At 38.0% G+C, this 24,746-nt stretch overlaps 1 protein-coding gene across 1 annotated transcript in view; it reads right to left on the reverse strand.

Moving 5' to 3' along the window:
• Window positions 1-24,746, reverse strand: part of RSF1 (remodeling and spacing factor 1) — a 58,747-nt gene that overhangs the window by 8,176 nt on the left and 25,825 nt on the right. The window contains exons 3-11 of the mRNA XM_059819181.1: window positions 22,722-22,814; window positions 21,813-22,018; window positions 19,629-19,786; window positions 14,560-16,289; window positions 11,832-12,029; window positions 10,527-10,631; window positions 8,798-8,877; window positions 3,839-3,893; window positions 2,369-2,478 (exon numbers count right to left, since the gene is read on the reverse strand). Coding sequence (XP_059675164.1) covers window positions 2,369-2,478; window positions 3,839-3,893; window positions 8,798-8,877; window positions 10,527-10,631; window positions 11,832-12,029; window positions 14,560-16,289; window positions 19,629-19,786; window positions 21,813-22,018; window positions 22,722-22,814 — 2,735 coding nt within the window. The remainder of the gene's footprint in view (window positions 1-2,368; window positions 2,479-3,838; window positions 3,894-8,797; window positions 8,878-10,526; window positions 10,632-11,831; window positions 12,030-14,559; window positions 16,290-19,628; window positions 19,787-21,812; window positions 22,019-22,721; window positions 22,815-24,746) is intronic.

The following is a 24,746-nucleotide window of genomic DNA, read 5'->3' on the forward strand; positions in this document are numbered from 1 at the left end:
GTGAACACAAAACCACTTCCATTTTACATAACATATCACTGAATTTAACAATATATAATTTGAAAGTTCTTTAAGATGGTATCAGTGGCATTTTTCACACAAAGTATTAGTCATTTTTTCCACACCTTTTATTAGATGACATACGCACTACCAATCTGCAAAACAGACTGTCTGAAAAGCACCTATTAAAGTCAAAGCAAAATTATTCATCCTGTCTAAATTTTCCTTGAAAATTTATTTCAGATAGCTTCTTTCTCTTCTTAAAGCTCGCGGTAATTATACTTTATGGATCTGCAACAACCTAATCTGAACAGATAAAACATACTTTACACAGTTCTTTGTAATTATTTACAAATAAGCTATAATGTCACGTTACATAACTAAATAGGACAAACAAAAGCAAAATATTTGAGTACGTTTGTCCTGCAGCAGCTTTTATAAAACTACATCAATCTCTGCACGCTGAGTAACTCATTTAAAGGGAACAGCAAACAAAGGAAAAAGGATCCACAGTTTGTTTTTTCAGTTACAAATTCGAATCCCATACAAAAGGATTGTTACCTGTATCACCAGATGCCTTGAGATATAACATGCAAAAGTACAAATTTTATTAACTATATAGAAAAGACATTTTATTTAGATGCAAGTTGTTGTTCTTCTCATTTTTAAAAAATTAATTTTTTTGGTATTATTTTTAAATACAACTAACAATTGGACAATACTTTCATTAAAGGCTCAGTTTCTCAGTCACGAAAGAAAGATTAGTTATATTTATCTTGGTCCTCCATAGTAACGTCCAGCAGAACAAGAAAAGAATACATCTAATACTACTCTGTAACAAGCATAAAACACTTTCTCCTTTAAAAATAAGGTGGTGGATTTCTGGTCTTTCTATATTCCCGAAGAACAACTGCATGTCACGTTCAAGGCAGCCTTACACAGCAAGGAAATAACTCTAAAATTATTCCATCAATAAGATTAGTTCCACATTACTCAAACACTATTTTCCCTCCAGACCGCTAAAAAAAACCCAACAAAGAAAACCCCCAAACCGTCTTTAAAACGTGAGAAATCACTTTACGCTTTCAAATCACCGCTAACAAATGACCTGAGCTCAAACGTGAGCTGCTTGTCCTTTAGGTGTAATGGAACATCATTTCTTCTGCTGCTGCTTTATTCATCATGCAGAGTTTTGCTAACCTCCTCACGAGAGGACTCAACAGTTGACTCAGGGATTACATGTCTTTAGAGAACCAGAATGCTACACAATACAGATTTGTCTGTAAGCGGAATAAGACGTTTAGCATTTATTTTCCCCCGCTGAAGGAAAGCGTACACAATTCTCTCTGACACTAGTAGGACTTCACTGCGGACATGTAAATTTGAAGTGACACCCTGACACGTGTAATATTTTCACCAGCTCAAAGTTATGTGCATGATGGAATCTGTAAGAAAGACTCTGTAATTTTGTATTGGAAGATTGATTTTTCCAGAGCAACATTATATGAAACATTATTTCCAATAAAAATTATTGTCTTTGCACAACATGCGTCCTGCTGAAGTCGTGCCAGACACCCTACAGGCAAGACTTCTTTTCTACTGGTCAGATGCTGCCTGACCTGTCATGAACATAAAAGCAAATCTATATAATCCTGCCCGTGGCATAACGTTCCTTACAGAAATACTTAATTTCCCAAAGCAGCAATGGCATTTTCATTAGCGTGGCTTCTGCTGTTAATTTAAAAAGTTACCGAAAATCAACAGCTAAGCAAGGTCAGACTGCGTTTTCTGAACAGCGTATACAAGCACCATGCCTCTCCTCAACAGCAAAACCAGGCTGACTATGAGTTTAATAATGGTTATTACTGGAAGGTTTTGAAAGTTGTAATGTTCTAATTTTTGATGATAAAGGTCTACACAGAGCAAGTACAGGAAAGGTAGTGGGTTTTTTTTATATTCCTAATGCAGCTGGGACAAAAACCCACAAGCCCTAAGGCAACCACATCCTTCTCTAATCCCAAAAGGCAGCCTTTAGACACAAGCGTAAGTCTCCCTTTCAACAGAAAGGAGAGGTGTGATTCACTCGCTTTAACTTACTCCAGGAACTGCAGTAACACCAAAACCTTCTCCTGTATTCCTGAACAAAGTACCACATACATTTTATTTTTTTTATGCATCATCCCTTCCCTATACCACCTCACAGGCTTTTACAACCATCAGGCATAATCAGTATTCGGAGGAAAGAACAAAGACACTTTAGTCGGGCCTCTCTTTTCAATGTGTGCGTGAGAAGTGGTGGGTTGCTTGAGAAAGAAAACAACAGCATGTCTTTTCTTTGTTTTACAAGGTATTTAAACAAGCTGCCAACCTGTAGCTTATGCACTTGCGAGTTCTCGTAGACCTCCTTTCAAGCAGCTTTGATTTTGGCTTTTTGGAATCCTTCTTTTTCTCTTCCTGACCTTCAGGTATTTCTGGCTCCTGTTCACATAAGACAGAGTGTCAAAAAAGCTTTATCTCCCCGCTCCTTCCACTCTCATTATGACTGAACTCATATGACGCAGATATTCATACGATCTAGAAAGCCCGTATGCCCAACACAACGCATTTTGGCTTCTCATATAATGACTTGTTACAGCAGAATTCACCTGAACACTTGCACATATTGCCCTTACTGGCTACATAATTTCACAAATACAGAGTTTAAGGGCTCGGGCTATTGTACCATTGTGTTTATACTACAACACTGAGATCATGCCTCAGGTGATACTCCCAGGACTAGTAAAAGCAGCAGCTGAATAAATTGTTGCTAGCATCTCTACACCCTGAGCACAGGGACACCTTTACATGGTGCAGTGTCAATAAAGTGCCACACAGGCTAATTTTATGATAAGTTTCCAAGTTACTAATTTAAAAAAAAATAAATCTGCCCCTGGGCTGAATTTTTCAAATATTTGCTCCCAGACATAGAAACTTTTGCAAGTTTGTAAAACCAGTTATCATTTTTCTGTTATCCAGAGACAGGGAAAGAAAGTTGGCTTTATTACAGTCAGTTGGAGTGGAAAGTCTACGTTTAAAACAAACAAAAGCTGCATTTTAAACTCTCATGCAAGGAACAAGGAACAGATTATATAATTTTGGACAAAGGCATTTGGCTAAGACTTCAAGAGAATCACTTTAAAATGTATTTAAGAAGTGAGAAGAGGCTGTTGTCCACATGAATAAAAACATTTTTCCTCTTCTGTAAAGGGAAACCATATAAAAGCATCTGTTAATAAAACACTCAATGTTTATAGTTTTTAACCACATGTGATTCTGTGACTTCAATATAGATTTGAGGGAGGCAAATGTTATGCTTCTAACAGATACTACATATTCCTTCTGAATCATAAGCCAGAAACATTTGTTTCCATTTGTTCCAAAGGAAAGCTACGACAATTAGCTCAGACCTAGGTAACTATATAGCGGACATCAGAGTGAAATATACAGCAGACACCAGAGTTAAATAAACTGAATCCCACCTTTATAAATTACAGAATGGTAGAGCGCTCTACTCAAAAGCCAACTGTAATGGGTAGGGAGGTGATTCTGCGATCCTTCACTTGACAGAGGACTCTGTGTGGCACCAGTTGGCTCTAATAAACACGATAAAGCTCCCTTGGTTTCTCTGCTAAATTCAATCTCAGTCTAAAACGAAGGATCTAGAATTATTTCTGACCTGCATATAGATTGATTTTTCTGTCCAAGATGCTACTAGCACTTCTAACACACCACTGAGAAACTTCCTCCCTGAGAAGTTTGGAAAATAAAACAGTAACACAGCACAGACACAGCAACTTACCTGGGGTGGAATGATGTTCTCAATACTGATACCCACATACACCAATCGCTCTTTTCTTTAGGAGAGAAAAAATGAAAATAAGCTTACAGAAAGACTGCAGATATCTAAAATAATGCTGTAATTAGCACCCTTTGAAGCTCTGACTGTCGCTAGGCACAAGCATCCCAAGAGGATGCCAACTGAAAACAGTTATTTTAGTTGGAATTATGTGCTAAATCTCACACGATTACATTTTCCTGCATGCATAATGTAAGAGATTTCCAAAGAGTTCTGACAAACAACAGTACTTGAGGATTGCGGGCACCACAGAAATGATTGAATTGGGGTGTAAAAAGCAATTAAAAAACAACTGAAAAATAATACTGTTGTGATCAAGATTATGCTGTCAGATCCGTAACTACCACCAACCTTGGAGGCGCTGAAAGATAAAATGCAAACTCAAAATCACACTGAACTGGAAAAATGATGTAAAGACGGGATGCAATCCAAAACGGACAAGTGCCAGATTTTAGACCCTGGCAGGAACAATCAATTCTAGAAACACCAGGGAACAAATAACTGCCTACGTAGCAATTCTTTGCCAGAGGAGAACAGCCCGAACAAAGATCAACAGAGTCAAGCTGCTGCAGAAACAATGGTGACAGATGGACTTGCGAAGAGGAGAACAGCCTACAGGAGAACTGAAGGAAGCTTGCCACGGTAGTCAGCCCTGTTCATACCTTGCTGGAGTACTTGGTGCCATCTGGGCACCACACATACTTCAAGAAAGATGTGATCCAGCTGAAGAGTTCAGAGCTAGCCAGAAGGATTTTTTGGAGGGCAGCAGACACGCCCTGTTGAGAAAGGCTGAAAAAATAGGACAGATTGGTCTAGACAACGCTAGACCAAAGACAGGAGAGAGAATAATACTCAAATACAGGAAAGACACTTGTAAGGAGAAGTAGGCCATCTTCCTCGTCCACAGTAGGTAACAGGATTAAATCAAAGTAAGTAAAACTCAGTTTAGACAGTATTGGCAAGCTTAGCTTGCTTCAACACTACCATTCTGTATCATCTGAATTGCCATGGGCACAACTCCGGCTCCTGGCCTCTACTTGCAGCTCTCAAAGGACACAAGTCTCCTGTAGGTCTTGTCAGATCTGTCAGTGGAGATGCCTTGAATATCCTAGTGCCTCGCAAACAGCACTGCGTGCTGATCTTCAGGCTACTGAACTGAGCTTTGAAAAAAGCAGTCTGTCAGGAAGAACAACCAGGTACTAAAAAAGACCAATGTGGGTAACCAAACTGCCATCACCATGGGTCCCTACTAGCCTTTCTCTAGGAAAACAAGGGATAATTTAAACAAATTAACACATCAAAGAAAGTTGGTGGCATTTATTGGGCTCTGCAAGGACTCTAAAAGCAAGCCACATCTCTCCAGATTTTAAAATTACTTTGAATAACAGTATTTTAGACCACACATGCTGAAGAACGATGCTGTGTGGGGGCAAGGTATGAACTAGACATTTGCCAGCAGACCTCCAACTTTCAGGATCTAGTGACGAATCATTACAGTTGAAATGAAATCCTGCAAGAACCAATGCTAACCTCTTCGGGGTTTCTGAGCTAGAGTCTCGATCAACCAGAATCAGACTTCTGAAGTTACAGCGAGTGGTTGTATGAGCACGTATCACTTCGCACTTGAGTCGCAACAGGATACATCATGTACACAAGTCATCTAGACCTGTACACAAACGCCTGAGATGCGTATTAATTTTAGATACGTTTACTTCATATGTGCATTATTTTTTGCAAATAGAGGCATCTACGTGCACAAATTTTGTTTCCAATACTTTCATTAATTACTAAAGAATCTAAGTGAACTTTAAAAGTCTTCTGATTAGCCTTCTGCACTATACATTTTTATCCAAATAACCTCCTGGAGAACTCTTTACTAAAAGAATCTAGCATAATATTCTTTTCTTAAATAACATGAATAAGCACGGTTCCTAAAGTAATACTGACACAGAGTAAAAATGGATTTTAGGTTGTTTTACAGCCCAAAAGACCATGAACTTTGACAACTCATTGTATCTAAATTGAAATTTCTGGCTGTGTATAAAAATAATTGGTTTTGTCTCCTAATGTCAGTTCTCCAAACCGACAGATGAAAAGAAATCTTCATCCATCTGAACATCACAAGATTGGTTAGACGAAGAATTTTATCATGCACTGTGCAAAACCACTATGCTCTTTAAAATTAATTAAGTATCTTAAGGCAAGGAATGCAACTGCTAAAATGAGAAAAGAACTAGAAATGTAAACATTTTAGTATTCAGCAAGTGTCTTTGATAGTTTCTTGTAATGCGAAACATCAAGAGACAAGAGAGATGAGAAAAATTCAGCTGTTTTTGAACATGATCTTTCAAGATGTGCTTTTCTTCTCCCTGGCTCGAGTACACGCTGTTTAAGAAATCAGCAAATAAAAGAAGCCAATCCTGCTGAGGTAAAGGTCTTAAAATGAAATCTCAAATGTATTCTTTATTAGTGTGTAGCACACAGAAGCTCAGCACTTTAACCTGAAGTTTAAACATTTGAATCAACAAGTCTCCAACGGCAGGATGCAGATAAGCACTGACAAGTTATAAACTCCTCCTAGACGAATCCAGAAAACCCTTTCTCTCATGTAAGCAGCTGCAAAAGGTGCTACAGGGAAGTCACGAAAGTGTGCATGTAAGGAAGTACTCCACCTGATTTGGCCTGGGAGAAGTAGAGAAGTAGTCCCCAGAGGGATTTTCTATCAAGAAGTCTGAGAGTCTCTAACATGAACTAAAAGGGGCATCCATAAAAGCTTTAATGTTCAATCCCCCTAGCTGGTGGTAGGACATGATTATAGAAGTTAATGTGTATGTGAGAAACCTAAAATTCAGCCACGTGGTTGCGGCAGCACCCTGAATTCATGAACAGAAGGAAAAAAAAAAAAAGAGAAAAAAAAAGTATGACTTTGATCTATGTATTTGTAAGTCAACGTGAAACCTAAAGTTTTCATTAAAAAAAATCTGTGACATAATGCTTTGGGGATGTGGAAGAATATAGCTGAACAGCGGAATCCATTTCAATCAGATTCCTGAAAGCTAGAGAATAATGGAAAGAGCATGACAGCATCACTAGTTCAAAAACCACAATAACAACACTGGTTCAAAGAATCTATTAAGTGTGTGTGCCCATGATGAGACAGTTGGGTTTCTTCTCTTTGCCAAAAAGACAGACAACACGTACTGTGATTTGACAGAAACATTACATTAAAATATTTCTGTGCCCCGAACAACCAACCTGCTTTAACTTTTACACCAAGCTGTAATAAGGACTATAATTTCTTCTAGCATTATAATTCTTCAGCCTTTTTACCTTACAATTTGCTAAAAAAACACCCCCACCGATAAGTTGAAAGACTTCAAGATTCAGCTATTGTATCATGAAATCTTTCATAACCCAAGCTCATTTCCCTTTTTAGAGACTTAAAAAAATTAAAAAAAAAAAATCAGTCTTATGATGTACAATAGAAAACATTAGGTTCATTTGATGTGAGGATCAGATTGCAAAACAGTTGTTAAACATCCATTTCAAACACTGAAAAGTGCTATAACATCAGTTGTATGCTCTCCTGTAACTGTTAAAAGATTGTATTTTTATGCAACACTAGTGATTTCAAGAAAGCAAAACAGACTGGAAAAGCTTGCATTCCACGTAATGTTTGCCAGCAGAATATTTACCAAAGTAGGTCCAAAAATATTGTGCACTAGTAATGCGTCTTCCCACCATAAGGCAGGGCAGCAGACACAGTTCCTTTGTGTCCGCTACTCATGCACAGATGGAGGCTGTGTGCAAGCTGAGCTCACTCATAAAAATAGCTGATAGTTTCGTTCCCAAAGCTACAAATTCACTAGAATTGGCAAGCCATGGGTAATTTTACCACAGTGTGATCTAGATCCACGCTGAGCAGAAGCAGCGATGTTAGGAACAGTCGGTACCTGACCTGTCACTATCATCGTTGCTACTGCAACAGCAATAACAAACGGGAGATTTGAAGGATGCTGGAAACAGACACGGATTGTGCTCCGCTCTTCCCAGCACTGAATCACTACGTCACATGTGATATTCCTGTACCTGCTACAAATATAAGTCTGCTCAATTACTGTCTCACCTTCTGGTGAAATTTGCTTTTTAAGATATAATTCATGCAAAGTTTTGTTTAATAATGCATACAGATGTTATTAAATTTTGCAAAGTACTCAACATATGTCCTAAAGGGTGTAAATTATGCAGACCGTATTTTATGTCCCTCCTTTTCAGGTCTGAAAACACAGATAGGATGTTCCAAATATTGAGGATGTTGTTCATAAATGCAGTAGACCGGTTTGCATTTAGCCTTAGGTAACGGCAAGGACGGACACAAAATGTCATTCAAAGTTGTAATTTAGCTGACCCACTGCACTACAGCAATTGTATGATCTTATAAGTTTGGCAAAATTTAACAGAATCTAAAGCAACAAGACTCAAAAACCACATTAATCTGGATGACCTTTGTAACAAAGTCAGGCCTGAAGCTTGCTTACAGCAGGAAGTCTACACACAGCTGACAGTATTACTAACACATGCAGCTGAACCAGTGCTGAAAACCTTTTCACTACTGGTATAGGAAAGCCAAATCTGTGTTCAGGCACCTTAACCAAAGTTTAATACAAATGTATTTGCTTATCTTTTCCAGTTATTGGACTTTTTCTTCCTTCTTGCAAGCTCTCCCAGCACTGTGCCAATCCTCAGCGGGCACTTCCCACCAATAATCAGTGGGAAGTCAAAACTGGTCTTACCAGTTCCCAGTCTCATCACTACTTTCCTCCCCAGTTATTTTAATGTTTGTTCAGGTATTACTACCCCTCTGCATAGCAGCTTGTTGTGACCGCAACCAAACAGCAGTACCTGCGTTCTGCACGCTCCTTCTTTTTTAAGACAACATCCAGGTCTTGTAACTGTTCTTCTAATTTCTCACAGAGTAATTTCTAAGGGAATGAAACACAATATTAGTTTCTTTCATAACCAACTATTTTCATGCTGAACTAATGTTCAGACACTTCATTCACTATTTCTATATTTGTCTAGAAGAAAGACAAGTGCCCTGCTATGCTGAAGGCTCCGCTTCGATGAACAGGGCTTTACAACAAAGACTGTCCTCCTAAAACAGGCATGCGTCATCATGAACTGCTAGAGAGATGCATCATCCCAGTAACTGGCGTTTACTGTAGGAAGCAAGGTGTCTAAAGCAAGTGTTAAACATGTTTAGAGTAAACATACTTAGTACCACATTTTTGTTGGTATTAGTACCACATTTTTGTTGGTATTTACAACTTTGCTTCAGAGAAACCTGAGGATTTCACAGACGTACATAATACACACACACAAAGCTGAGCGCGTACACACACAGCGATATCTGTTTGTCCCTTATCTTAATCTCTGGAGAATGCACAAGTCTGTGGACACCGCAGTAAAAAGTAAAGATACATTTCAGGATCCTTTTCTTACCAAATGTTCCATATCTTAGAACACCACTTAATACTCAAGGAGCCATACGTAAAAATTACTTTTTATAGACAAATTGTGCCTTATTCCCTGGTCACGTCCTCATTGTACTATTTCCAAGGATGATCTTCATGCTTTTACAAATCTGTCGGGTTTCGTATTAAAAATTACTGAACAGCAACAAAGCAAGGAGATGCTCTAATCGCAAACTGCAATCCCAAATTGTGGAAATAAAACATTCTTACATATTCAAGATCATCACTACCTAAAAATACTTCTCAGAAGACAACTACCAATCAATGCTCACGACAGCCGTATCACGCCATGTCCGGTGCGGCTAGCTTTTTGCAGGGCAACAGCCCTTTTGGCAAAAAAATTTTCTAAAAGGAAGGGGTTTGGGATCAGGCAGATTATTCTGAAAATGTGCATAAATGGTTCCCCATTCATTTCACAAGAGCAGCATCACACACTCTCAGGTTTAACGTCCCAAGCACCATCCCTGCAAATCTTGCTATTTTAGATGTATGTTAAATGAAACTGGACACATGCACTATGGGTTGGGTTTTTTTTGGCAGAAGCAGCTTCTAACCTTCAAAAAAGTGTTCCTGCTTGTCTGTTACTTGACAAGGACAACGCTGGCTTTCCCAGCAGAGGCAAACTATGCTGTGAGACTCATTAAAAATAGCAGCTTTCTCTAAACAGCTTCTGAGCAAATGTCTCTGAAGAAGGAACAGCACTTCAGAAACAGCTGCTTGCTTTGACCACTGCCTACTGCTTCCCCCTCCAGGATGATAATATGATGTTTCTTTTGGGAAAAATTAAGACATTATATTTTCAATACTGTGTTAGTATTAAGGTAATTTAACCAAAGATGGGAGAAGACCAAGTGTGGTTGGAGATTCCTATGTACATGTCAGTTATTCATCACTAGCAGAAAAAACAAAGGGCAAGGAAAACCACCTCACAAAACTCAGTTTTACTAATGGGTGAGAGGGAAGATCAGCATCCCTACAATCCATCACAGTCTATTTTTAACAGAAAACCGATGAAAAACTTGTTAAAATCTCAACAAATCTCCACAACTGCAAACAAAGCTGAGAAGGAGAACAGTGAAGTCAAATAGGAACCATACATGCTGGCAAGGTGGGCAGAACCACTCTCCGTCAGGGATTATCATCAAAGGAGGGCGAAGGCAGGCTGTGTGGTATCCACTGTCACAAGAGTCACACAACAAAATCTGTAGAAACAAAATAAATCATGAGGATCTTTTGGCATTCACAACATGTAACAAGCTCCAGACCTATTTCACCAGCCAACACAGAAGCGCTTTATAAATACTTCAGACTGTGCCAAACCCAAAAAAATCTTGTAACACTTATCACTAAATATTTCTGGGGCCAGGGGTGGCTTCTATGGGAATGTTTACTTATCACAGTTTTCTATTTTAACACCAGATTTCCTATGAGTTCTCAGGCACACAGTGCTACTGGACTAAGTAGATTGTGTGCCCATAGTGTGGAATCTGGTAATGCTTTCCAGATCCTGGACTAAGTGGAAAACTGCATCTGGACAAGATGTGGTGTGAACTGTTTTCCCTGTACACTTACATCCACACGAAGGAAACCTGGCCATTTCCTCAATCAGGATGATTTTATGTCCCGGACAGTAGAAAAAGCCTTGCAGTCTCTTAGAGGTATACAGAACTAGGCAAATATTAGAGTTCATACGTAGCTGGGTGAAGCTTGAGATATCCCTTTCCATTAAAACTGAGGAAAGAAGCTGGCATAAGCTGTGGGTATCTACTGGAATATTTATCTCCAACATCCTAAATTTTGAACTTTGTCTCAACTATGCTAGGATATCTGTCACACACCTGAGAGTATGCTTATTTTGTGGATTCACAGCAGGACTGCACACTATGATTTCCCAGATAAACAGAAGAATTCATGCCAACATCTACTGCTGATGAACCAGAACCATAAACATTAGAAATAGCGAAAGCTCGCTGTGCTCTCTCTGTATGGGATGTTGCTGTAGTCAGTCCTCAGGGTGACGTGCAGCTGTATCCAACGGGGATGACTATATAGATGCGGCCATGTCACAAGACACTGGAGCATATATATTGCACTGCTGGTTTGTTGGGTTTTTTTAATGTTTTTTTAATGTTGTCTCCTCTGTATTCATTGAGATTGCAGGCACAACCTCAAAGCCTCACCCAGATTAATTCTCAATGGGCTGAACTGTGTTATATCTCATAAAAGACGACATTTCAGAGGTGGTAAACAGAAGAAATAACTTCCTTCCCTCCTTGTTAAAAGTAAACTCATCTAACTCCTACATACAGCCAAATCAAAGGATGATGTGCCTTCAGACACCACCAAAGTCAATCCACCAAATCTGACACAACAGCCAACAGAAGCTTTCCGCAAAAGCCTACCAGCTCAGGGTGATTGGGAAGGCCACACTTCTTGCACGGCTCATCGTCATCAGCAGGTGCAGCTTCTTCTTCCTCCTCTTCTTCCTCTTCCTCCTCCTCATCAGAGTTTTTTTCACTCTCTGAGTCCTCACTTTCTTCATTACTTGAGTATTTCCACCTGCCACGTGTTCGCGTACCCGTCCACCGAACTTTGCTTCTCTACGAGACATACCATTTCAAAGAGAAAACACAAAGGAAGCTTACAGAGTTTCTTCCCAGATCTTAAAAAATATTTGTCTCTATAGTGAAGTGATTAATTTCAGTCAGAGCAGTTGCAGTAAACTTAAAACAGAGCATTTCAATGAAAAGATTGTCTTTCAAAGAGCCTTGAAATGCAACAGGATATTAAAGGGAGAAAAATTCTTATCTACCTGCAGAAAGAAATTTTCAAGTAAGATTTAAAAGTAGGAAGACAAATTTGTCACTCAACCCCTTTTTTCTATTTTGACAAGGTACACTTGCTTGTGAACATGGTCAGTTCCTCATTTAAACTTTCTGACTTTTTGATGACAGCCTTCCTCAATCCAAAAAGAATCTTTTCTTCCCCCTCCTCCCCCTGTACATTTTATGTCTTTTATTTCATTTTAGGAAACATATTTGCCCTCCAACAAGTGTATTAACTCAAGAGTTTCTGGTGCTTTCCTCTGAGATGGGCATACTTTTCTGAAACAAAATCACTGCACCTTTTAAGTGAATAACTTATATCAAAGTCTTCTTTCACATTTATCCTTTTCCATTATTTTTCTTAAGTGAAAACTGATTCAGCTGATGCTTCTTTTTTGCTAATCAAAGGGGCATCTACCCCTTTGTATCATATCGACCTCAGTAAAGCAACCACATGTCTTACCATGCATTTACTTGGATTTTCCACCTTTCTATTTTACAAAATGGAAAATGACATCTCTTACTCTCTAGATGTGTTAAGTTTTACTAGTGATTTGTTTAAAATATATTTTGGATAAAAACAGGGTTCAATTAAAATTCAGAATATCATTAAAACTACTTTTTGCAACTAGGATATTTTATATTTAAAGCCACATATGAAACGGAAGAAACTTTTCTTCCCATTAACTGCCTTGTTTCTCATAGACGTCATTCTCTCACAGCAACTTCCCCCGCCCCAGACACTGAAAAAGGAAAATCACTTTTCTATCTTTTTCAACTCAAAACATTTTTCAATTTTGACTAAACTATTAATTGACCTGAACGAGCTGAATAAACTAAAATGTACAAAACACTCTATTTCTCCTGCAGGACAGACTCGTACCAAAGCAGTATTTGACATACTCATAAAATTTTGTTTCAGGTTCTTAACATTAATTTTCAGCTTTTTACTGATTTTACTGTTCACTAAACTTTAGTAGCAAATGTACTTTAAATCCATGACAGTATCCGTTTAAGTTTAGGCTTCATCCTATGTCATCATAATTTCAAATCTATTTTTTTAAACACCCTTTTTTAAAAGAAAACAAAATACAAAATATCCTATTAAAGATTTGGGCATTTTTTGTTTTGATGAAACGACAGAAGCTTACTAGTTTCACACTTCTTCCTCTACCATATTTCTTTTAAAATCTCTCTAGAGAAGTAAGCATTTTTAGATCTCTATTATCTTTCAAAAAAAAAACCAAACAACCAACTTAAAACTCCTATAGCGACAGTACTTCAAAATTGAAACTACATGTAGAACTTATAATCTATATGATTTTTTCAATGAAAATTTTTAAATTCATTTTTAAACTGGAATTTCTTTCATTTCTTTATATGCATGACAGCATTTTTCAGTATAAATGTTACCATAGATTGTAAAATTAACTGTTCATGTTATGAAAGTTATTCAACATGTGAAAGAAATGTGAAAGAAAACTTGCTAAATAAGTGAATGTCTTGGCAGAACTACAAAAATCAGTATGGAAATGTGCAGTAATGGAAAAATTAACAGGATTTCAAGCTGATATAAAAAGAGTACACTTAAAAATACAGACTCTTTATTCCTTGTTTCTCTTCTGTGCTCCATATCCAGGAAAAATGGAAGATAAATTAATAAAAGGTGTTTATAACCACATAGACTTAGAAGCACACTACACATATGTACGCTTAACTTTTTGTGTTATGTTTACCTGACATACTTTTAAGATCTATGCGGCCTAAGTGAAAGTTTATCATGAAAAAAGACACCTCCACCCAAAGTAAAATGTATATCCCATGTATGAGAAAAGCTAAATTATATCATGAACTCACCCCGACAATAACTTTAGCTTCACCTAGAAACAGAAGTCATAATATTTTTATTCTTCACCATTTGTTGGTTCCTTTTTGGCTTACGATCATCCTGACCAACCAGACACCAAGTATCCATCTAGTAAATCCACAGGAGCTAGAAGTCTCCATTCAGCCACTCAGCCAGACTGACTCAGGTCTGATCATTTCATTTCTTAGAAGAATTCACTCTGGTTGACTTGGTCTACTTAGTTTAGGTTAAATGACAGATTTTATAAACTGGTAAGTCAACACTCTCTTAGGGGGTGTTTTATAGATTTGTCGAGTCCACTAACGGGATTGCAAAGCCAGTTCCTTGCAAAAGCTGACCAAAGGAACAAAATCCTCAATATTCCTATGTAAGCGTATATTCTCCTTATAGATAAAGACTGTGGATATTCTTTATTCCCGGGTAATAAAACTGTATTACCTTGTTAACCTTAGAATTTGACTCCTTCTCTTGTTTTTTTGCATCATCTTTTCGTTCCGGTTTTTGTGCTGCTGCAGGTTTCTCCTCTTCCTCTTCAGGTCGTTTTTTGTCAGGTTTCTGATCCCGAGTCTCCACAACTTTTGGAGTAGGCTTGGATATTCTTGGAGATCGCCTTAATGTGCGGCCAATGCTGACCTCTTCTGGTGGTGTTTCTGTCTTTCTCTTCCGACTGGAGATCCTGATTGTTAATTTAATTCCTTCTTTCTGTCTTTCAGAAGTTATTTCTTTATTATCTGTTGCACAGCTTTCTTCCTCAGAAACTAGTTTATATTTAAATTTGCTTTTAGGTAGTGGAGACTCCTTTTTACTCTCTGAGGAGTCCTCTAGGTTAGAAGCATGGGCATCGTCTAATCTGTCTGGCTCTGTCTTGGCAGTTTCCAGCTCTTCCTCTTGTTTTTCAGGGCTGGATTTTTCTTCTACTTTGCTCTCCTCAGGTAGAGGCGTTTTACTATCAGAGCCCTCCTTTTCCACAACAGGCTTCTCTGAAGTAATGGGAGAAGTAGAGGCAGGGGGTATCTCAGCAGCTTTTGGAGAGTCAGGTTTCTCCTCAGACTCACCTTTACTTTTCAAAGTCTCTTCATCAGACAGTGCGAGCTGGGGCAGTTCTGCAGGAGCAGATGCATTTGTGGACTTCTCCAGCTTCTCTAAACATTCTTTGGGTGGCGGTACTCTGTCCTTTTTGACTTTCACGGCTAGTTTTTCTTCAGTTGTTTTGGCACAGTCTTCAGAGTTTGAAGACTCTTCCACTACCATTTCAGTAGTCGTGCTGTCAAGGGACTCTTTTTCCACAGGACTAGATTCCTCCTTTAAAGGCACTTTCTGATTAGAAACCTCAGAGACCACAGCCGCTGTCTCTTTCACCACAGTTACTGCATTTTTCTCAACCTCGCATGTTTTTATAATTTTACTAACAGAATTTAGGGAGTCTGATACCTTTTCCCCACTTTTCCCATTTTTCTCTTTTAATGAGCTGCTGTCTTCCTTTGTGCTAGCGGAGTGTTCTGACTTATTATTTTGTATGACACTTGGGGTTATTTTTTCACAGCTAACCTCTCCATTTACTAGCACTTTTCCATCAGGACATAAAGCAGTAATTGTAGGGACTCTCTTAAAAGCTTCTTCTTCTGGCTTCCCTTCTTCCTTCAAGACATCCTTTGTTGGAGTAACACATTTACATAGAGGCCCCTTTATCGGACTGTCGTAGTCATCCGTCAGCTTGATCTCTCGCTTTTTAAGCGGTATTTTTGCCTGCTGATCATTTTTCAGTTTCTCACTTTCTTCCACAGATTTCTCCACAAGTTCTTGGGGAGTTTTGACATTAACACAAAATTCTAACCTCTCCGGCTCATGAACTGCTATTTTGTCCGTACAACTTTTTACTTCTTTTAAGTCTTTTGATTCTATTTTGTTTTCCTTCACCTCTACTTTAACAGGCTTGACATTTTCTTTAAAGGAGTCACTTTCTTCTTTGACAGTTTGCTTTTCTTCATTGTATTCTGAAGGTTTCTCTAATTTTACTATTACTGGCAATTTTATAATTTCTTTTTCTTCCACTTTCTCCATTTTCAGCGTATTTTCGTCTTCTTTGACCACAGGAAGAGGAAGGCTTTCCAATTCCATTGACTGTTCCTTCACCTCCTCTTTTTCTTCTTTGATTTTTAATTGATTTTCTGTTGACAGAGAAAAACAACTATGAAACAACCAGGGGACCTACAGGATTACAAAGAGCATCCATCAGAACAAAGGCATATCTGAAAAACCCAACAACCCAAAGTCCCCTGCAAATGAATCTTCTCTCATGGAATATTATTAGGAATCTGGCTTGTCTAGCACTGTCATTAAATGAGTGGGTTGCCAATTTTTAGCTATAGAATCACAGTTCAGTTTAATTCTATACCAAGATAAACCTAAATTTCAGAAGCTATCAGCAGAATTTTAGACTACTTTGTACAGACATCTCAGCCCCTTCTTCAGCAGTACCACAATACTTTCAGAGGATTCATAAAACCCAAGGAGAGACTGCACAAAGCATCAACTTGAAGTCTCACTTGAGTTTCTGAATTATTTCACAAACCAGAACATGTTGTAAGATTCCATGGTCTTCAAGTGAAATTCCACATAGAAATCAGTCCCTTGTTTGTACATGTTTTTTTATTCTAAGAAATACTCAAGTATTGTATTTCAACAGTTCCAGAGAAAAGAGAAGAGATTCAACGTTATAGCTTACGGCAAAATTCACCTAGATTCTCTGGACAATGACTACATCTCCTAAGTACTATCAAAACACAAGTAACAGACAACAGTCTACATTCACTTCATCTGTCATTTCTAAAACAAGCACAGTGAGTAGCAGCAAACGCCAGAAAAACCTGCAGAGCTTAAAGAATTAGGTTATGCCTACTTTGCTAAGTCATTTTTAAGGCTTAGGGCTTAAAGTACAGTTCCAGTGTTCAGAAGAAACCATACATCTATTTTGTTATTATGTACTTAAGCCTATTATTTACCATTACTGCAGCCTCTTAATGCCTCAGGTTTTTTTATTTTACCATACTTTTTGAATCAGCTAGGGATAGAACTAATTAGAAAAAAGCAAATATAATAGCACTACATATACAATAACAGCATCTTCTACCATCTGGAAGATGTTATTGCAAGTGTGCCCTAACTCCAAACAAAAGGATGATTTTTAATTCTACCTTACCCCACTCCCTCCACACTAGAGTAATTCTCTTCCAAGATGAGAGCTTCCCAAAGTGGTTAGAAAAATACAGGGGAAAGCACGTGACAGCTAACTTAGTTACATTAAAGAAAATAAGTATTTTAGAGAAGAGTGGACGAATTAATACATTTTATATTTTCAAATACAAAGCATGTATCCAAATAAGTCTCAGCAATTAGTACAGCAGTGAGAGATGCATCTCTAAGGCTCCAAAGCGATAACATTTTGAAGGCTCAAAGCTGTTTTTTCCCCTTCACAGAAATGGTCCCCACTCTGAGCCCTTGTAACACCAAAGCTGCCTCGTTAAAAACATTTGTCTGCAACAGTGAGAATGAGATATTTTTTTCTGTGCCCAAATTCTTCCATCCTCCCTTCGCTTCTTTCTGTCTAAACTTTGTTCAACCATTTCTTCCCATCACCTACTGCTTTCTCCCAAACTTCTAACATCAAGGATCGCCAGAATCCCCAAAACTGCTCTATACTAAAAATCAGCAGTTGTTCTAGAGTTTAACTCCCTGAACTGATCGTAAAGCATTTCCTATATACAAAATGGCCCAGTTGATGCACAAGTTGTCTTAATGCTATTCGAGTCAATCAATCAGACTAGTAAAAAACATGTACGCATTGGTTCAGTTTACCTTAATTTGGCATGAACTAATTTAATGCTGTTTGGGAAGTGGCCATAGCAAACAGGTATCAGGTCTTGCAGTCTGTTTTCCCTGTACCTTAGAAGGGCTTTGAGTGCAGTCTTTGGACTAATAGGAAGAATTACTACAGCTTCCCATCTGAAAGGCTCTAAGTAGTGCTCTGTGAATACCCTGACTGTGCTTAAATCGCCGCACATGTAAACAATTTCATTATTCGTTACATACATGGAACTAGTGCCTAGGAGTGATTTTGCATCAATACACAGCCTAATGCAAGTACTGACCCAGGTGAGTGTGCCATAGGATTTGGGGACCGATCTACAGTGGGCACATTCATTAAAATGTTTTCCAAATGTTCCTCCTGAATTCAATGTAAAGTAAAATCGTATCTGAAGTAGAGATCTACGATTAGATGATTTAAGCTGGCTTGACCAATTTTTAGTGAGACAAAGGGAAGATCAGTACTTGGAATTAATTCTGCAGTGTCAGTAACCATGCAGGTTATGTTGTCACTTATATGCAGAGTTAGATATTGGAAATGCCTTCAACTGAAAGGCAATTCTGCTGGTATCCATCACAATTTACTGCAACTTCTACGGTAGTCTTTTAATGCTTCCACAACAACTCAAATTTTATCTAAGTGTTTTATTTATTTCTTCTGTTCTATACTGTTGTAAAGAATGAGAATAAAATAACAAGCCTTTCTCTTTGATGCTGAGAACCAAGACAGGCCTTGGCTAATCCCATATATCAGATTAACGTAAACAGATTTGAAGAAACACATACTAACATAGTGGAATCCTTAAGTCTTGTTTCCGATTGTGAAAATCTTTTCCTGTATTTTAACAAAATGATAATACCAGGTAGTAACTGGCGTAAAATTACTTGGGATAACAAGCTTTTAGTTCTTCATAACCTAAAAAAGATCAGATTCTTATAACACAAAGCGTTTCAGGCTAACTGATACTGATACTTAGTAAAACCAATGCACAAACCAACAAGTCAGGTAAGTTGTTAAATATGTGCAATGACATGATAATAAGGAAGGAAAAAAGGTTCTTTGTTAATAAGAACAGTGGAGGCAGCTAAGGACCGCTTCACTTCTAAATTGTTTTAACTTAAGCTCATGTCTTCTCGAAAAAACGTGCAGATTTTGACACATTTGAGGAAGCAACCTATATTTTTTGATTCAAACTCAAAAGCAAAAATAAACAACACACCCAATACTGTATTGATTTCAATCATGGCATTGCACAAACAGATTTTTTTTTTCTTTTAAAAATTTTAACGTTGCTAAAACAAGAAAAGTTTGGCAACAGTTCAACGCTCCACAAAAACATACAATGACGAGTATATACAATATTATACAAATGTACAGCAAAAATAAAATTACTTAGAAAACATTTTATACATGGCTCTCTTCTTATAAATAAACACTTGAGCTTAAATATGCACTAAAAAACCTCCAATAATATTTGTAATTTCAAAGTATTCAATATTTACTTGATTTACTTTGAACAGAAACATTTTTTGTGGGTTTTTTTTTTTAAACCCTAATCTAACACAGTAACTTTTCATGAAGTTGAAAATTCTAACATCGCCACAGCACAACATTTAAAATTTGAGAAAAGAAGGCAGAAAACCTTGTGTAGATGCTTCTTCACCCTTTTTGGTGTCTTCATCTTCTATGCTCGGGCTTTCACGTGATGAATTCTCCTGCTGAGAATTGTTGTTTTTCAACAGGGCAGGATCAATTTGTGCTTTCAAGAGCTCAAGGGTCTCGGCAAGCTCGTTGCGGTTTCTAGATGACAGAAGAAAAACCATAATGTCTGATACGCCACTTGCTCACTCACCCCAAAGGGATTCATAAAAAATAAACAAACACCATCTGCTTAAATGAACGCTGCCCTGAAAACCTTATATACAAGCATAGCAAAATGCCTGTCCCACCAGTGTGGCTGCAACTCCGCAGTCAGAAAACTTCCAATGTATCCATACCAAAATAAAATCATTTTTTTGGAAGACCTGTTGGGTCTGGATCCAAGCTGCTACTACTATTCTTTTATTTATTATCCTCTTACCAATCCTCACTGATTTTCCTTTGCAATTTCTTTTTCCTCTTGGAAGAGAGGAAGCTGTAGTTTTCTGCTCATGCACCAAAGGAGCAACCACATCATTCAAGGGAAACTTTCACAAGCAATTAAGTAATTTAGATACTTTTTGCAAGTACCCATCCTAAACACATGTAGCAAACAATACAAAGTTGTCTAGAAAACTCCAGCTACTCAAGTTATGATAGCGAGAAAACATTCCTGCATCTCTATGCATGTGAATCTCAGTGCGCTGTAACTCCCTGTTTAAACTGGACATCTAACTATAAAAAACAACACCTTAATGTATAATGAATTTGAGCTATGATTAAACAGAGTCATTGTTTTCGTAATAGACTAGAATAAGACGACACTCGCATTTCTTTTTTCCAAGTCAACATTCAGCAATTTTTTTTGCCCAGCTTCACAGAAAAAAAGGAAGCCTGGAAATGCAACAACCCTGAGATGTGGAATCTCACGGGTTTAAAACAATTTCAATTTCATAATGCATTATTGTGTTTTTCTGCTGAGTGTAGAGTGTCAGAACTTCCCCAGCAGAACCCTGATTTCTTCCACTTTTGGCATTGATCTCTGGAGTCTATAATGCGTGAAGAGAGAGAAACACTGCTCAGCTCTCGATTGGTTTGTTTAGATACGTTTACTTTATTGACCCTCAACAGCTAAATTTCACTGGTAGTAACGCTTATCATTTCATGGCCCATTGATAGTGGTTTAAACAGTTTTGTATGATTCCCTTGGTTACTGAAGTTATGGATATGTAAGTAAGCTGCAGATATAAAAATCAGAATTTACAAACAGAAAATTAACAATAATATATATGATTTGACTTTTTTTAGATCTATTTTTACATCTTTATGTACTTTTTAAGTCAGAGTTGACTCTGCTGAGTCCAGTTTAAAATCCACTTGGAACTAATCAAATTTAAAAAAAAGAAGTTTACATGGAGATAAACTAAAAACAGATAACTGGTAGATATGAAACAAATTTCAAGCTAATTCTTTTTCCAGTAAGAAAGATCCCATATACTTTGCATACAGTAGGAAAGTGAAAAACAAAATATGTAACAAGAATCACAAAACCCCATAGATCTGAAGCTAAAATATCATGAAAATATTATCAGACCTATCTGCAGCAACTGAGACCCAGAGGCACCAAGTCATGTACATATGTCAGTCTGCATCAATGTCACGCACCCCATCTTCAGTGATCTGAGCTGAATTCTACTCCAGAAGATTTTTTTTGTGCCTGTTTGTATTGTCAACAGTTTTGTAGCTCCATGAAGTTAAAATTGCAATGTAATTCCCCCAAAACGAAAACTGCCCGCCTGTAATTCTCTTAAGAGAGCAGAAGTTAAAGCAGCAAGAGTCCTCCTCCATTTCCTGAGGCATTTAGCTGGCCAGTGAGCAATATGGACCCATCGTCCTCGAGAGTCTTCTCTCAGTACCCTTTCCATATCCTCATTGTAGCTTGATTAAGCAGAAAACAAATTACACGTTGGCTATTACCAACAAAACAGTGAGTTATTTCTGCACATAGTTTTTCACTAAAATATACATGTGAAGGCAGAAAATCCCCCTGTCATGAATCCTACTCTGTGAGAAACGGAGATTTATTGAAATACATTTCTGAAGCCCAGTCACAAATAGCTAAAAACCCCTACAAAATAAGGAAAAAAAAAAAAAAAAAGAGGAAAAAGGAAAACCAAAAAAGGAATACCTAACAATGCACTTCCAGGTGGATCCATCCTGGTCATCCTGTTCTTCTATGTACATCCTGACATTATGCTCTTGATCCAGCTGATACCAATACATCAGGCCATCCTTGTCACGGCCAATGGGCTGAAGACGCATGGCATCGGCATCCTCCTCGTTAATTATATTCTTAAACTTTAGATTGTCATCAAACTGACATTCACAGAGATACTGAAAAAGTGAGAAAGTAGAAAGACTGTTGAAATATCAAAATATAAACTGAAATAAGAAAATCAGCTCATTTCCTTTCAGCGTAATTTGGAACTTCTTTTTAGGCCTCTCTCTATTGGATCTGTGAGTTAGCTATAGCTACCTTTTTTTTTCCCAGACCATGTTGTTTTTAACTAAGAGACAATTTTTATTTGGTTTTTTTTTTTTCTTTCCTGGCCAGCTTAGAAAGTTCTTTGGTTGGTTGGTTGGTTTTTTTTACATAGTACAATGATCTCATTCTACAGTAAAACACATACATAACTTGGAACCAACCCTGACGGTTTTCTCAAGACTTGAAAAGATGAAGTCCCACCTTTGCCTTTGGAATTCAGATAAGCTTCTCTAACTGCAAGCTAATAAACGTTTTAAAAAGCGTACTGCACAGGCAAATAGCAACTGACAAAACAGTAAGCACAAAACAATTTGCATACGAAGTTTCATACGAAATGTGAAAAATATGCAAAGTGTTACATTCAGTTTGGGCCCATCCCACTACCATGAGCATCATGCCTGTTACGAGATCAGCTCTACATTTAAAACATCTACTTACGGTTCAGCCAAGCTAAATCTACAAGACTTTTAAGTGAGTGAGAAAGTAAACTCTCCAAGATATTTAAGCAAATATGGAAAAAATAGTTTAGAAACTTAGTTGATGAATGCGTACCTTCAGAATCCCCAGTTTGCATTCAACACTCATTTCTAGGTATCCTTTTTTTTCCATCTCCCAAGCCCAAGTGCTGTTGAATTCTTGGCATATCTGTCACAAACAAAATAATAAAATTGCTAGAGTTAGTGGATACAAGCAACTTTAAACTTTTATATTAATAGTACCTTACTGCAGTAATAATTATACATGATCTCCTCAGGGTTGCAAGTCAGAAAGCCTCACACAAAAATAAAAAATAAAACCGGAGTAGGTTGGGGAGCACTGGCAAATCTCCATGGAAGAGACTTCTCTAAACCTCTTAAATTAGTCAGCACAACTCTGAACTGGGAAGGTATCCTTGTCTTTGCTGTGCAAAATCTCCCACTTTTCTATTTCTGACTTACCTATTTATCATATAAATTCTCTTGAGTAGACATGATTTCTTACTATGTGTCTTTACAGCACTTAGCACATAGGGGCCCCAAGAGAGCTTGGCAGCTTAAGTCCTACAACTGTACTGTACTGCAGATAACAAAAGCAACTGGTATTCACTCCACGCTGCGGAATTATTGTTCTTTAGAAAATGCTAAATATCTCGGGTCTCAAGCCATTTGATAAATATTTTAAAATATTGTAAGTATAGCCAATTTCAATCTACTTAAAGCAAATAAACTCAATGACCCAATAAGGAGGAAAAAACCCAGAACACAAAAAAAAATGTGGCAGTAGAGGATAAACAGATGGAATCAGTGGGAGCTCCAATAATAGCAGTGGAGAAGGAATTCCCTCTCCTCCTGAACAACTCGGACGTGCTTAAGACAACTCTCATGAACAGAGAAAAGCTGCTTATCAGTTGAGGACACATAGTGGGATCTCCAATCAGTGAGGCTATTCTAGTGGAAATACCCATTAGAAGGAGGCGAAAGCTAATCACAGCGACATCTCCAGTCAAGATTATTTTGAAATGCCACTGTCAAATCACGACTGTCCAAATTAGCACACAAGGTACCACTGCCCTTCAATCTGCAAGGAAGCAAAGCCCTGCTGAATGGACTCAATCAAAACAGCGTAGTCTCCCAATCGCCAAATTATTAAGATACAGTCACTAAGCTACTTAAAAACTTGTAAATCACACCTGAAAGCAGCTTTCTCTGGAAACAGCAGCAAAAATAACCCTAAATTTCACCCACCAGAAGTACAGATCAGCTGATTTGTGTTGTAAAACTCCATGTGGGCTACAACCAAGAAAAGTGCTGCGACCCCTCCTCTGTCCCCACAGCTGTGCTACCTACCCTCCGCTATCCCTAGTACTGACACCGCTTCTTACACGACCCAAGGGTAAGCCTGCAATTAGATCGGCTCAGCCATGCCATAAATCATACTCTGACTTTAGACTACGACCTACAGAGAACGGTGAAGAGAGCGCTCTCTGGTCACAATGAATCCTGCTGGAGAGCAGTTTTTCCTGCTCCAAGGTTAAGGAACATTACAGGGATACTTCTCTGACGCAAAGCCAAAGCTCACAGTGAGAGACAATCGCTGCTGGCTCACAAAACAAGGTTACTCTGCTTCCTCTCTCATTTTCAACCGTGTAAAGTGAAGAACGCTGAGAAACTGTGTATCAAAACCCTCACTAAGGGCATGTGCCAGTCGCTGTTCATTACTTACTCATTAAGTTTGAAAGCAACAATGAGAAGTTTCATGTGCTGCGGAAGTGTACAATTGTCAAAGCAAAAGCCCAGAGACATCAGAGCTGATGAAGCATCTGTTCAAACTGAGATGACTACATTTTGGCAGTTAAAAACCAGATGATCGTGCTTTCTCCTAACAAGTACTGTCACAACCCTGAACTACAGATCTCACTGATTCAGGCTCCGCTGAAATATTAGACTTTGCCTTCACAGAGGGGACATTTGACAGCGATCAAAAGCTGGCAGCTTGCGGGAGCAGCTAGCTGGCTTCTGTATGCTAAAGAGTGGTCAGCACCTTCCCACCCTGCAAAAGAGATGCTGAAACATATCTCTCTCAAATATTTCCAAAGCA

The sequence above is a fragment of the Gavia stellata genome, chromosome 1 (genome assembly GCF_030936135.1).
Source record: "Gavia stellata isolate bGavSte3 chromosome 1, bGavSte3.hap2, whole genome shotgun sequence".
Lineage (NCBI taxonomy): Eukaryota > Metazoa > Chordata > Aves > Gaviiformes > Gaviidae > Gavia > Gavia stellata.